The following is a 15,249-nucleotide window of genomic DNA, read 5'->3' as shown; positions in this document are numbered from 1 at the left end:
TAATAATATGCATCTATAAATGTATTATGTGTTGTTTAATAGAATATTTTAAAATGTAGTTGATAACTTTTAACAGTTTATTTCTTGTATGATAATGTTTCACAGTAAAAGAATTGGTGTGATGTTTTGTATTATGAAGGTATGATTGTAAATACTGAGTTAATATTTGTATTGTTGTCTTTTCTGGAGTTGCAGACTTGTGAAGACAGCACTAATGTGTATCACAATACTAATAAAGGTCATAAATGTAATGAGTAAAATGAGGGGAAATTGTGTGCTTTAATAATAAGGATATTATTATGAATGACAGAGTGGTGAGTGAGTGAGAAGGAGCTCTTGTGTGTTGCTGTGGTGGCTCTGAGAAGAGCCGTTGTTGAGTGAGAGAGTGGTGGCACAGCACTTCCTACAATAGTTGCATTATATAAAGACAGAAAGGTGGCCACGGAGCTACCACATTAGGAATTAGACTGAAGAAAGCTTTGGAATTGCTAGGAAAGCTGGATGTGAAGGACACAGCAGGGCCTACCTGTGGCATAGGCAGTATAGGCAAATGATAACAGTGTCATCCATCCAGGGGCACCACAAGTGAGGAAATACAAAAAAAAATAAAAATAAAAAAATGATACCAATTCAGATCTTTCTTAGTATACACTTTGGCATCTAATTAGCCAATTTTTGCCCTCTAATAGTCCAACAAACGAGCCCTTTGTATCCTAGTTAGTCTAGTTGTGCACTTTAACACACATCAAGTTAGGTGGGTTTGTCATTTCAACCAGGTGCAGTACAGTACACAGTGAAGCAAGAGCATGGTGCTGCATATAACAGACAGGACCACAGATGGGTCTAGAAAATGTGCAGCAATTTAATTTATTTCTTCTCTTTAGCTGATAGTTTGCGGGGCCCAGGTAGACTGTATAACTGCATCTCTACCAGTTTTTCCTGCACTCCAGCCTCTTCGAGACAGTGGAACAAATTCTCTTCTTAAATAAAGATGGAAAAGGGTTACCTTAAATGCATCATGTTGTTCATTTGCAATTTCATAACCATTTTCTCTTTCCATTTCACAATCAATTCTACCCCCAGGTCAAAAATATGTATGGGAAAATTTCCCTAATATAGTATTATTTATAAAAAAAATAGCCGTCTAGCGATTAATTGTATAAGTGCATGGAGGTAGGACCTCACAGCAGAAGCAGAAAACTGCAACAAAATGAATACAGACAAACGATAGACACGACCGTGCAAGAAAAAGCTGCAACATGAATGTTGATACTAGTTTTCTGTACCCAAGCATTTTAATCTAATGACTAGCTCAACTTTGCATATTAGAAGAAAAAAAAAAAATATGAGTACTCTGAAGTAAAACCAAGTGTTTAATACAAAGTCGCATTAATTCTGTTTGTAGTGACTTTGTCTTTCCACAAAGTGAAAAACCGGAACACATTCCTGTTGACTGGGGTCGGTACAGCGGATTGATACCACCCAGTGACACAAAGATGCACATCCGCGATTCTAGTAGTTGCAACACAGTAAGCTGCATGTTTAACGGTAGGAATTCTGCTCGTCAGTTTAGTGTGTGGGGCTCTGAAAAGAGCCGTTGTGTTGACGTCTGAGATCCAGTCAGTTTACTTGGAGCTCGTATACTTGGTGACGGCCTTGGTGCCCTCAGACACGGCGTGCTTGGCCAGCTCACCGGGGAGAAGCAGGCGCACTGCGGTCTGGATCTCCCTGGAGGTGATGGTGGAGCGTTTGTTGTAGTGGGCCAGGCGAGATGCCTCGGCAGCGATGCGCTCGAAGATGTCGTTGACAAACGAGTTCATGATGCTCATGGCTTTGGAGGAGATCCCGGTGTCAGGGTGGACCTGCTTCAGCACCTTGTACACGTAGATGGCGTAGCTCTCCTTCCTAGTCTTTCTCTTCTTCTTGCCGCCCTTGCCGGTGGTCTTAGTCACGGCTTTCTTGGAGCCCTTCTTGGGCGCTGACTTGGCGGGTTCAGGCATTTTCGTTCCTCGATACTCTACAGTAACGAATGAGCTGTTTGACCGAGAGCAGCGCTTTTTATACAGGCTGTATGCTAATACCACTGCGCAGGCCCTCGGATCTCATTGGTGGAGCCGCACAGTGGGCCGGACGTTGTGTTGGAGGGAGTTTGTGAACTTTGCTGAAACAGGCGCATCGAACAAAGACAGTGGACTGTGTGATTGTGTCCTCGTTTGCTGACAGTCATTTGTTCTAAATGAGCAGTAAATGTAGAGCTTTGTGTGGCAGATATGGATGTGTTAGAATCAGTATTGTCTTCAGACAACAATGAAATCATTTTAATAATAATTCCGCCTTGTTTCATGTTTCTGTAGCGCCCATGTAACATGGTGATAGTCAGAGTTTACGCTCACCAGCACACAGCTTTAAAACTTCGCTGAGTTTTACCTCTCAGTGGAGATTAAACACTGGGCATAATTAGGTAACTGCATAGTTTTACTGAAGTCTAATGTCTCACTGGAGCGCACATATTAGACTGAACCCCCTCTCTCTCTCTCTCTCTCTCTCTCTATATATATATATATATATATATATATATATATATATATATATATGTGGATACTTTTGCCCATGTTCATGTGGAAATGCAACGCACTGTTTGCTCTCTCTCTCTCTCTCTCTCTATATATATATATATATATATTGGTGATTTATTATAATATATAAATGCTGTTCTGTTTCATTTTAATCTGCTGCTGAGTCTCTTTGACGCTGATGGATAACACAGAACACACAGCAAGAACACCTGTTCAACCAATCACATTCATTCCACTTTGATTTGCACAAACTCAAGTGCCCGTCTCTCTTCTTTCTTTTTACAACAGTGTTGTGTTTGACTGGTAGATTTGAATGATCTCTATATTGTCGATTTTCACATCTCTGGAAGAGTTGGCAGTAATAAGGATCATTTTCTGACCCGTGAATTAGATTCATAGATGACAGTTAGATTAGTTTGATGCTGCCAACACTTTCATAAGAACGCTCTGGAAAGACCCTGAGTTAACTTAGGGAGCTGATAGTTTCTTGTGAACGCTTAACTTATTTTATTTTTTTTCCATGGGGAACTGAAGCCCTGCATGGGATGAGCGGGTCTTCGGTAAACTTTATTAAAGTATACAAATTAAGAATTCATTTATTAATTATGATATGATATTGTCTGTGAAGGTTCTCAGTCATCCAGGTCATCGTAGTCAAAGGAGCTTGCAAAGAAAAGCGTCTGGACTTCTTTAAGTTACTTGAAGACGTTTCACCTCTCATCCGAGAAGCTTCTTCAGTTCTAAGGTCAAATGGTGGAGAGTCCCAGATATAAACCTAGTGGGAGTATCCCCCCACAGAGGGACAAAAGGACCCCCTGATGATCCTCTAATCGCCTGAGCCAAGGTGTGAAAGCGGGTGTGGGTCCCAATCAGCCAGAGTTTCGGGTGTGTTCATTGTGAAACCTGGCCCCACCTTATCATGCGAATTCCTGAGGTCAGATGGCCCAGGATGTGAGTGGGCGTTAAGGCGTCTGGGAAGGGATCTCAAAACTGGATTATAGATGGCAGAGAGTTGGTGTCGTAAACCCCCGCCTCTGTTCAAAGATGGTCGCTCACAGTGGACATAGATGGCTTCTTTCACTCCTCTTTCAAACCATCTGTCCTCTCTGTCCAAAATGTGAACATTGGCATCCTCGAAAGAGTGTCCTTTATCCTTAAGATGCAGATGGACTGCTGAGTCTTGTCCTGTGGAGGTGGCTCTTCTGTGTTGTGCCATGCGCTTGTGAAGTGGCTGTTTGGTCTCTCCAATGTAGAGGTCTGGGCATTTCTCGCTGCACTGTACAGCATACACCACATTGTTAAGTCTGTGTTTTGGCGTTTTGTCTTTCGGGTGAACCAGTTTTTGTCTGAGCGTGTTGCTGGGTCTGAAATGCACCGGGATGTCATGCTTGGAGAAAACTCTCCTAAGTTTTTCTGATACACCGGCTACATAGGGGATGACAATGTTGTTGCGTCTGTCCTTCTTATCCTCCCTCGCTGGTGTCTGGTCTTCTTTTCTGTGCCTCTTTGCTGACTTTAAGAACGCCCATTTAGGATAGCCGCACGTTTTGAGTGCTTCCTTTACATGTGTGTGTTCCTTCTTTTTTCCTTCAGGCTTAGAGGGAACATGTTCTGCCCGGTGGTGTAGGGTCCTAATTACTCCAAGTTTGTGTTCCAAAGGGTGATGGGAGTCAAAGAGGAGGTACTGGTCCGTGTGTGTGGGCTTCCGGTAAACTTCGATGTTGAGTTTGCCGTTCTCTTCAATGTGCACAGCGCAGTCCAGGAAAGGCAAACAGTTGTCCTTTGTGTCTTCCCTGGTGAACTTGATGTTTTTATCCACAGCGTTAATGTGCGCAGTGAAGGATTCCACTTCTTGTGTCTTGATTTTGACCCAGGTGTCGTCCACATATCTGTACCAGTGGCTGGGTACTCTTCCTTTGAAAGAGCCAAGAGCCTTCCTTTCCACTTCCTCCATGTAAAGGTTGGCTACAATAGGTGACACGGGGGAGCCCATGGCACAGCCATGTTTTTGTCTGTAAAAGCCTTCGTTGTATTTGAAATATGTAGTGGTGAGGCAGAGGTCTAACAGTGTGCAAATCTGATCGGGTGTGAAGTTGGTCCTGTCCTCCAAGGAGCTGTCTTCTTGTAGTCGTTTTCTGACAGTCTCCACGGCCTCCGTGGTGGGTATGCAAGTGAAGAGAGAGACTACATCAAAGGACACCATGGTTTCATCTGGGTCCAGGGTAAGTTTCTGGACCTTGTCAGTGAAGTCGGTGGAGTTCTTGATGTGGTGTGGGGTGTTCCCCACAAGGGGAGCAAGGATGGTAGCAAGGTGTTTAGCAATGTTATAAGTGGCTGAGTTTATGCTACTGACTATGGGTCTGAGTGGGACAGCTTCCTTGTGGATTTTAGGAAGTCCGTAGATGCAGGGTATGGCATCCCCTGGGTAAAGGCGGTGATATGTAAGGCGGTCAATAATTTTGTCCTTTTCAAAGTCTTGAAGGCAAGCTATAACTTTCTTTTTGTAGCTGCTTGTGGGGTCTCGCTTTAAGGCTTCGTAGGTATTATTGTCACTGAGGAGAGTAGTGATCTTTGTATGGTAATCTGTAGTGTTTAGGACCACGGTGCATCTTCCCTTATCAGCTGGTAAAACAGTGATGTTGTGGTCTTTGCTCAGGGAAGCGACGGCCTTCTTTTCCTGTATTGTGAGGTTGGATGGAGGGACTTTGGCACTGGAGAGCGTGGCCAGACGCTTTTCTTTGCAAGCTCCTTTGACTATGATATGATATTATGATAAAAGTCCTCATGCTGTCATCACGTCACAGTGTTTAGTAGTTATTATGTTGAGTGTTTAGTTGCATTGTTTTTTTGATTGCAGAACTCATTTATTTTCGGGTACTGCAGTGACTGATTCATAGAAAGTCTCTTCTTTAAGCATATGATTTTACAGATTTTGTATTTTTCTGATTTTTTATTTATTGCATTGGAACTGATTGAAATTTATCACTTAAAACTGAGCCTACAAACATTTTAAAGATGGGGTGTTCTTTTAAAAAAGGTTAAAGTGCTTTAAACCTCTTCTCTTCTCGGAATAAGTCAAAGCTTGATATCGCTTCTCTACTCTTCAATAAACACACCAGATCCACTCTGTACACATATCTGACAGCTGACAGCCCCACTCACTGCACAGACACAGGTTGTTAAGTCTAGTTTCACTTCGACAAAACAGAAACTCACAGACACACACCGAGTAACACATTCATTTGTTACTGCCAGGACAAAAGGCACAAAAAGTAGCTCAGCTGGATGAAGAAATCTTCTCTTGTTTGATCTGTTTTGATCTACTGAATTATCCAGTGACTATTTGCTGTGGACACACCTACTGCATGAATTGTATTAAAATATATTTTGATGCAGAGGACAGGAAGGGAATCCACAGTGCAGGAAAACCTTCACACCGAGGACTGTGATGTCTGCACTGGGAGAAAGCTGAAAGCCATGAAGCTGAAAGTAACTGAAGTGGATGTTTTACTGTCACCACCAGAGCCAAAGACCAGAGCTGGATTCTTAAAATATTCATGTGAAATATTCATCCACACTGGATCCAAACACAGCTCACAGACATCTGTTATTATCTGAGGGGAACAGAAAAACAACATTTATGAATCAAGAACAGTCTTATTCTGATCATCCAGACAGATTCACTGATTATTGTTTCCGAAACAATTTTGAATTTTTACACAACACTGACTATATTAACCTCTCAGGTCCTCGGTCCTCCAGAGTAGGAGTGTACCTGGATCACAGAGCAGGTATTCTGTCTTTCTACAGCGTCTCTGAAACCATGACTCTCTTCCACAGAGTCCAGACCACATTCACTCAGCCGCTCTATGCTGGACTTTGTCTTTTATACCACGAAGTCACTGCAGAGTTCATTAAACTGAAATAGACAGAAACCACAGAGGGACAGTTGCTTAAAATGTGTGATTTAGTTTCCAGTTTCTTTGGTCACCATCATTCATTGTTTTGCCGTTATCTCTCTGTACAGAGATCACATGTGAGTTACACTGACTGCTGGTACTTGTTGTTTAAACCAAGAAATCTATAATTATCTTTAAAACACTACACCCAAAACTGCTTCTACTTAATTTATATGCAGAAGGAAAGGAAACAAATACAAAAAATATACACGCAATAATAAAACTCAGTGTTTTCTTTGCCAATAAGATTTTTTAGTTTTGTGAAAGATTTCGATGTTGTAGGGGATCAGACTCACTAACTGACCTTTGACCCCACAGTGTTGACATGTTTTCTGTAAGTAGGTTTTAATCAGTTCTTTCTGATAATATTTACTGATCAATTCAATTAAATTGTATTTTTATAGTGCCAAATCACAAGTTGCCTCAGCATGCTCATCATTTTGAACATAAGAACTGAGCTGACCAAAGTTTGTTTAGTTGCAGAAGTTCTTTCAAGCACTAAGCTGCCAGATTTAGCACCTTCTTCCTTTATGTTTTCTCAGCATTGTTGGTGATCAAAACATTGACATGTGTCACTGTGTGGCAGAGTCTGTCAATGGTTGTTCAGAAAAATAAAAAATCACTACTGAGAACTCATAAAAGAGAGGCGTGGGGAGCTGGTTTGGCTTACAGGTTGAGCAGGTCACGATATTCTGTAAAGATAAATGCAGGACAACCTTTGGTTAAGATTGCTGGTTTTAGGATTTATTTTGTTGCAGAAGTGATAGTGTTCTGTTCTCGCATTGATGATTGCACGGTTGCTCTGGAGAGTTATCATTTGCAGGTTCAGTGGAAATAGTTGCAGTGATTCATTGTATGTGTTGCAGTAGTTGCAAAATCTACAATGAAGGTGCTGCAGCTCCTAAGGTGGTTTATTAGAGGCAGTCAAGCTTTAGGAGTTCCTGTCTTGTGTTTTAAGTGTTGTATTTAAGTGTTTAGTTAAGATGCAAATGTTGTGATCTGCAGTTGTAGGTATTGCTATGGTTTAAGGTGTATTTAATTGCAGGTGTTGTTAGTTTATGTGGAGATGTTACTGTTTGTTTGCATGGTTTGTTTAGCTGGGTTTATCAATGTTACTTGTTGGCAGAAAAGAGCAAATGCATCGCAGTAAATTTAGATAAATGATTTTCTCTTATCTTCTTATATAAACAAAGTTCAGTCTTCTACAATTTAAATGAAGGTGACACATCTTGGCAAAGTTCAGAGTGATACATATTTACATGTAGGGTTATAAATGATGCCAAGGTTCAAACTGCACCTTTTTTTTCTGGAGAAAAACATCATGTTAGCAGCTTTAGTGGAGCAGCTGAAGAAGACTGGACTCCAAGCTGCTCCAGCTGATCACTGCTATGCTGGACCTGAAGATGTGGCCTGTGATGTCTGCACTGGGAGGAAGCTGAAAGCCATCAAGTCCTGTTTGGTGTGTCTGATCTCCTACTGTGAGAAACACATTCAGCTTCATTTTGAGTCTCCTGCCTTTGAAAAACACAAGCTGGTGGCCCCCTCTAAGAAGCTCCAGGAGAACATCTGCTCTCGTCATGATGAGGTGATGAAGATTTTCTGTCGTACTGATCAGCATCTGTTAAGCAGGTTTATGTTTTGAGTAGCATTTCTGTTTTTATCGTTTTTTTGGTTTGTTTTTACTGTTTTGTTAACTGTATCATCATTATTGTTGCTTTAATTATTGCAGGAAATAAACAGATGCAGGGATGCAGTCGTTGTGGATCTACTTTTAGCAAACATCTGCAGCATTTTTACATTTAAAAGAGGTTCAATAAGGATTTCTTGATGATCTCTTTAATCATGTCTTTAAATATTTAAATGTTCACAGTAATATAACATACTTACTGTGTCATTAAAATATATGAATAAACTTTATGTTGTCCTCATAAGTTGGAAATCTTGAATTGCTTAATCAATCAAATATTTGAATCTAAAAGTGTTATGATTTATTAGTTTATTTTATTTCATACGTATTTTATTTTGTAAAACCTCTCCACGTCTTTCAGAATGGAAACACTGATACAGACAGTTTGCAACTAGCTTGATAGTCATGTTTGTGCAAATGTGGAGTCACATGATCACTCTGCTGTAAACCTGTGTAGTCAGTAGATGGTGCTGTTGGACTGTGTTTGTCTTTGTGAACGCTGTAACGTCAGAGTTAGGATCTACTTAGTTTAACACAGAAATATGTGTACGAGTTTTAGTTTACTGGGGTGGCTGTAGCTCAGGTGGCAGAGCAGGTCAGCCTGGGGTCGGTGGTTCGATCCCAGGCTGCCTCCTGGCTGCATGCCAAATGTCCTTGGGCAAGATACTAACCCCATGTTTGCCTACTGGTGGTGGTCAGAGGGCCCGGTGGCGCCAGTGTCCGGCAGCCTCGCCTCTGTCAGTGAGCCCCAGGGCAGCTGTGGCTACAATGTAGCTTGCCATCACCAGTGTGTGAATGTGTGTGTGAATGGGTGAATGACTGAATGTAGTGTGAAGCGCTTTGGGGTCCTTAGGGACTAGAAAAGCGCTATACAAATGCAGGCCATTTAGTTTAATTAATTATAACTGTTATATAAACCTACAGACATGACATGAAACTAAATGTTATTTCTTGTTGTTTATTTCATTTTCAGAGCAAACCTATGCACACTCACAGATTACAAAGACTGTAAAACCTGTACTGTGCCCTTCATTACTGTGCTGTGTAAATATCTGAGCCAACGAAATAAATGACTGCACTGCATTTGATTGGCTGCTGCTTGTTCTGATTGACACCCCCAGAAAGACACAACACAAAGAGCTGCAATGCGTGCCAGTTATCAATATTCTGATTGGCTGACCTCCATTCCTATTCTCTCTGCCTTCAATCACACAAACCCCCTCACCACCACCTGTCCCCCTTCAGCTACAAGTGCAAGTTTTGTACCAGATTTCTCTTAAGAAGAGCTGCAAAAGTGAGCAGGAAAGCAGGCAGGTTTACAGATTCTCCACAGGAAGTTGGGTGAAACTGAGCGACGGTTCCTGGCAGGTAAGATTCAGGCAGGCAGCTGGTTGGAGGGAAGGACCAGTGACAGAAGAAATCCAGATAAGAGTCGAGGTGAGTGGATAATGATCTGTAGGTGCAGGAAACAGGAGACACAAAGGAGGCGAAATTAAACAGAGCTTGCTTGGAGCAAGCAGAACATGGAGGCTGATTTAAAACTACTGTTTAGATGACAATCTGATAAATACTCTGAGGTGGTCCTTAAAACTTCATCGCTGATTGCAGACAATGAGCCACATGTGGAGAGAGGCAGATGTGGACCCAGAACTTCACCTGGAGGCAGGACCTGAGCTTTGAACAGAGTAAGAAAACATTCCCCAAAACACCACCGACACCCTGGATCATGACACCAGCACTTGTATTCACTGATCTGAGAGGCTGGAATAACAGAGTTGTGGTTCCAAGTAGTACAAATAATAAATAAGAGTAAAATTTGAATTGCAAGTCAACTGAAAATATCAGTTGATTGCAAATATTTTTTCCTGTATCTGCGAGTTTAAAAGACAAGAATGTGAAAACATTTTATAAGTGAAAAAAACTGTTCTACACATTCTGACTTTTATTCTGTAAATGTTCACATTTTGCAGCATATTTAACTTGATATTCAACGGCGTGAAACACAAAAATACTTGCAGTAAAGATAAAGACACTGGCTCTGTGTCTGAAAGCCAAATGTCTCATATTTGAAGGATTAATAACTGTGTGATATTTAATGATTTTTGTGTCTGAATGTAAACATTTTTGAAATGAAAAACAATTCATGGTATAATATGTGCCATGGTGTTACAATGTGGCAGCTTTTTTATTTACTTATCATTCGTATATTATAAATGTAAAAACTGATCAGCCTCCTTTGTTCATGTTCAATGGGTTAAACAAACAGTGTCTACGTCAAACTGCTGCACTTCCTGCACTGTGTCAAAGCCTGATAACTCCTCCCTCTTCTTCCTGAAACACTGTAAATGTATTTCCTTGTTCCCTCCCCTTTAGATCTGCAGTTTGAAGATGGGTGTAACAAACATGTTGTAACGTTTCAGAGCCGACAGGCTCCATTCACTACAGAAAAGTATGTTATGAGATCAGAGGTCAGAATACTTTCGTTTCTGCCAGAGAGAAACTGAGAGGAGAAATGGCGCAGAAAGGAGTTCAGCTGGACAAAGACACAATTTCTTGTCCCATCTGTTTGGATCTACTGAAGGATCCGGTGACTACAGCCTGTGGACACAGCTACTGCATGAACTGTATTAAAAGTTTCTGGGATGAAGAGGACAGGAAGGGAATCCACAGCTGCCCTCAGTGCAGGAAGACTTTCACACCGAGGCCTGTCCTGGAGAAAAACACCATGTTAGCAGCTTTAGTGGAGCAGCTGAAGAAGACTGGACTCCAAGCTGCTCCAGCTGATCACTGCTATGCTGGACCTGAAGATGTGGCCTGTGATGTCTGCACTGGGAGGAAGCTGAAAGCCATCAAGTCCTGTTTGGTGTGTCTGATCTCCTACTGTGAGAAACACATTCAGCTTCATTTTGAGTCTCCTGCCTTTGAAAAACACAAGCTGGTGGCCCCCTCTAAGAAGCTCCAGGAGAACATCTGCTCTCGTCATGATGAGGTGATGAAGATTTTCTGTCGTACTGATCAGCAGAGTATCTGTTATCTCTGCACAATGGATGAACATAAAGGCCATGAAACAGTCCCAGCTGCAGCAGAAAGGACTGAGAAGCAGAAGGAGCTCGAGGTGAGACGACTAAACATCCAGCAGAGAATCCAGGAGCGAGAGAAAGATGTGAAGCTTCTTCAACAGGAGGTGGAGGCCATCAATGGCTCTGCTGATAAAGCAGTGGAGGACAGTGAGAAGATGTTCACTGAGCTGATCCGTCTTCTCCAGAAAAGAAGCTCTGATGTGAAGCAGCAGGTCAGATCCCAGCAGGAAACTGAAGTGAGTCGAGTCAAAGAGCTTCAGGAGAAGCTGGAGCAGGAGATCGCTGAGCTGAAGAGGAAAGACGGCGAGCTGGAGCAGCTCTCACACACAGAGGATCACAACCAGTTTCTACACAACTACCCCTCACTGTCAGCACTCAGTGAGTCTACACACTCATCCAGCATCAATTTTCGTCCTCTGAGCTACTTTGAGGATGTGACAGCAGCTGTGTCAGAGACCAGAGATAAGCTACAGGACATTCTGAGAGAGGAATGGACAAACATCTCACTGACAGTCACTGAAGTGGATGTTTTACTGTCACCACCAGAGCCAAAGACCAGAGCTGAATTCTTAAAATATTCATTTGAACTCACACTGGATCCAAACACAGCACACAGATGGCTGTTATTATCTGAGGGGAACAGAAAAGCAACATTTATGTTCCAACAACAATCTTATTCTGATCATCCAGACAGATTCATTGCATGGCTTCAGGTCCTGAGTAGAGAGAGTCTGACTGGACGTTGTTACTGGGAGGTGGAGTGGAGAGGGAGAAACCTAGACATAGCAGTTGCATACAAGAATATCAGCAGAGCAGGGATAGGTAATGAATGCGAATTTAGATCTAATGACAAATCTTGGGCACTATATTGTGACACTAACAGTTTTCAATTTTGGCACAACAAAGTCCAAACTCCAGTTTCAGGTCCTCGGTCCTCCAGAGTAGGAGTGTACCTGGATCACAGAGCAGGTATTCTGTCTTTCTACAGCGTCTCTGAAACCATGACTCTCCTCCACAGAGTCCAGACCACATTCACTCAGCCGCTCTATGCTGGAGTTGGTTTTTATCAAAATGGAGACACTGCAAAGTTGATTAAAGTCAAATAGATCTTTGAGCTTCCAGTTTTTTGTTCTTGTCTATCTTTGATGTGGAGAGTTCACTGTTGTGCTGTTTCTTCTCTGCACAGAGATCACTTTATGGTATCTTAAATCTTATGATTGATTGTCTGTAATTACCCGTAAATTTACCTGAAATTGTATAAAAATCAATGCAGCGTTTTTTCTCTGTTGAATCTTTGTGAACAGATCAGAGTGACATGAGAGAAAAGGTACCACAAAAAGTAGTTCATGTCTCTCAGTCAGTCCAGTGTGTGATGTCTCGTGAACTGAGTAAGATTGATGGAGGGGAGTTTGTGGCAGAAATTAACTGATAGATTAAACGTTGTGAATAATTCTCAAACCGCTTTGACGCTGTGTTGATGAGAGTAAATCTAAGTTTCATAGTCTTTTAAAATCAATAAAATGATGAATTCTCTGATGGTTTTTATCTTGACCTACAGAAAGCTTTTCATACAGTAGATCATATCAGTTATTCAGGAAACTAGAGAGATATGGAATAAGATGTGTAGCCTATTCCTGGTTAGAAAATGGACAACTGTGTTGTTTATACAGATGATACAAATTTATTGTGTTCTGGACATAAAATGTAAAGGATCTCTTGTATACAATTGAAAATGAACTGGAAATTTTTAAGATGTGGTTTGATATCAATAAATTGTCCCTTAATTTCAAGGAGACTGAATTCATGCTTTTTGTGAGTAGAAAAGAATATGAATGAATATGAATATTTCTACATAATTTACTTCAACTTCTGCTAGCAACACTACTGAGGTGACTATAGCTCAGGAGGTGGAGCAGGTCATCTACTCCATCTTAGCCTTCAGCTCCTGTCAAGTTAAACCGATTTTAAAACAAATGAAAATAGCCACCGGTGTATAAGGACCTCGGCCCAGCAGCCAGAAATCCACCCAGGCAAAGCAGCAGCTCGGCAATCTCTAAATTAAAGCAGGACATCACTTACACTGAACAGCTGACCACAGCAGGAATATCCCTCCCACCTTGCTTCATATCTAGGGTTAGGGTAATGGCAAGTGGTGACTGGAGTCCACTACAAGCTTCTCCGCGGGAATAAAACAATATTTTCTTCATACAGGGGTACAAATAACTTTAAACCTCTACCGAATTACCAAAACGCAAGTGGAACATTTTCTGTGACCTACCGCTCCAATAGAAGGCTATGGGACCCACATACAGCTGTCATAGAAAAGTAAAAGATGCCAAATAGCACAGCTTATATGAGGCATTCGCACAGCTCCAGGTTCACACAAGAGATAGACTAATTACCTGCATCCATGCTTATTAAAGGAAAAAACCCAACTTTGTTGCTGTTGTTCTAAAGGAATAAACAATGCAAAGAAATATTTTTTAAATTGCAGTTTTCTTGGTGTGAACCTCAAAGTGTTAATGCTTGAAGTGGTTACTCTCTAAGGATGTAAGCTGTATGGCGTACTGCACATGTAGCTTTGAATTATTCTTGATGAGGTATATGGGCTCAAAATGTGGTCATAAATATTTTGTACTTGTAAAAAAGATTTGTATGTGTAAAAAGAATTTGTGTGTGCGTAAAAAAGATTTGTATGTGTAAAAAGAATTTGTGTGTGTGTAAAAAAGATTTGTATGTGTAAAAAAGATTTGTGTGTGCGTAAAAAAGATTTGTGTGTGTAAAAAGAATTTGTGTGTGTAAAAAGAATTTGTGTGTGCGTAAAAAAGATTTGTATGTGTAAAAAAGATTTGTGTGTGCGTAAAAAAGATTTGTGTGTGCGTAAAAAAGATTTGTGTGTGCGTAAAAAAGATTTGTATGTGTAAAAAGAATTTGTGTGTGTGTCAAAAAGATTTGTATGTGTAAAAAGAATTTGTGTGTGCGTAAAAAAGATTTGTATGTGTAAAAAAGATTTGTGTGTGCGTAAAAAAGATTTGTATGTGTAAAAAGAATTTGTGTGTGTGTAAAAAAGATTTGTATGTGTAAAAAGAATTTGTGTGTGCGTAAAAAAGATTTGTATGTGTAAAACAGATTTGTGTGTGCGTAAAAAAGATTTGTATGTGTAAAAAGAATTTGTGTGTGCGTAAAAAAGATTTGTATGTGTAAAAAAGATTTGTGTGTGCGTAAAAAAGATTTGTATGTGTAAAAAGAATTTGTGTGTGTGTAAAAAAGATTGGTATGTGTAAAAAAGATTTGTGTGTGCGTAAAAAAGATTTGTATGTGTAAAAAGAATTTGTGTGTGTGTAAAAAAGATTTGTATGTGTAAAAAAGATTTGTGTGTGCGTAAAAAAGATTTGTCTGTGTAAAAAGAATTTGTGTGTGCATAAAAAAGATTTGTATGTGTAAAAAAGATTTGTGTGTGTGTAAAAAAGATTTGTATGTGTAAAAAGAATTTGTGTGTGTGTAAAAAAGATTTGTATGTGTAAAAAGAATTTGTGTGTGTGTAAAAAAGATTTGTATGTGTAAAAAAGATTTGTGTGTGCGTAAAAAAGATTTGTCTGTGTAAAAAGAATTTGTGTGTGCGTAAAAAAGATTTGTATGTGTAAAAAAGATTTGTATGTGTAAAAAAGATTTGTGTGTGTGTAAAAAAGATTTGTATGTGTAAAAAGAATTTGTGTGTGTGTAAAAAAGATTTGTGTGTGTGTAAAAAAGATTATTACATAACTTTTAACTTAAGCTGCCAAATGGCTGTAATTGGTTTCAGCACATAAATATTGGGCTTTGCTATTTTAATCCATAGTTAATGATTAATGAGGGGTTACTGCAGTGGAGGCTTTTAAAAAAATAAAACAAATTGGTGTTACTGTCCTTACAGATGTGGCAAGAGACAGAAAACATGCTGCTGTTTG

At 40.3% G+C, this 15,249-nt stretch overlaps 2 protein-coding genes across 3 annotated transcripts; one reads left to right on the top strand and one right to left on the bottom strand.

Moving 5' to 3' along the window:
• Positions 1-1,438: 1,438 nt before the first annotated feature.
• LOC146390228 (histone H2B 1/2-like) lies at positions 1,439-2,023 on the bottom strand. The gene has a single exon (XM_084923278.1). It carries the CDS (start codon positions 1,998-2,000, stop codon positions 1,626-1,628), a length of 375 nt encoding a protein of 124 aa, XP_084779404.1. The 5' UTR covers positions 2,001-2,023; the 3' UTR covers positions 1,439-1,625.
• Positions 2,024-10,722: 8,699 nt separating this feature from the next.
• LOC146390227 (E3 ubiquitin/ISG15 ligase TRIM25-like) lies at positions 10,723-13,092 on the top strand. Of its 2 annotated transcripts, XM_084923277.1 has the most exons (2): positions 10,723-11,538; positions 12,243-12,394. In XM_084923277.1, the coding sequence occupies exons 1-2, from the start codon at positions 10,735-10,737 to the stop codon at positions 12,297-12,299; spliced, it is 861 nt and encodes a 286-aa protein (XP_084779403.1). In that variant the 5' UTR covers positions 10,723-10,734; the 3' UTR covers positions 12,300-12,394. The 2 variants fall into 2 exon arrangements, with proteins under 2 accessions (XP_084779403.1, XP_084779402.1); XM_084923276.1 differs by having other exon boundaries at positions 10,723-13,092.
• Positions 13,093-15,249: the final 2,157 nt, after the last annotated feature.

This window comes from Perissodus microlepis, chromosome 3, assembly GCF_051167445.1.
Source record: "Perissodus microlepis isolate ML-2025 ecotype Zambia chromosome 3, ASM5116744v1, whole genome shotgun sequence".
Taxonomy (NCBI): domain Eukaryota; kingdom Metazoa; phylum Chordata; class Actinopteri; order Cichliformes; family Cichlidae; genus Perissodus; species Perissodus microlepis.
This window is presented reverse-complemented; position numbering and strand designations above follow the sequence as displayed.

Coding starts and splice junctions, on each gene's coding strand:
- LOC146390228 (XM_084923278.1), bottom strand. CDS start 2,000: ATGCCTGAACCCGCCAAGTCAGCGCCCAAGAAGGGCTCCAAGAAAGCC.
- LOC146390227 (XM_084923276.1), top strand. CDS start 10,735: ATGGCGCAGAAAGGAGTTCAGCTGGACAAAGACACAATTTCTTGTCCC.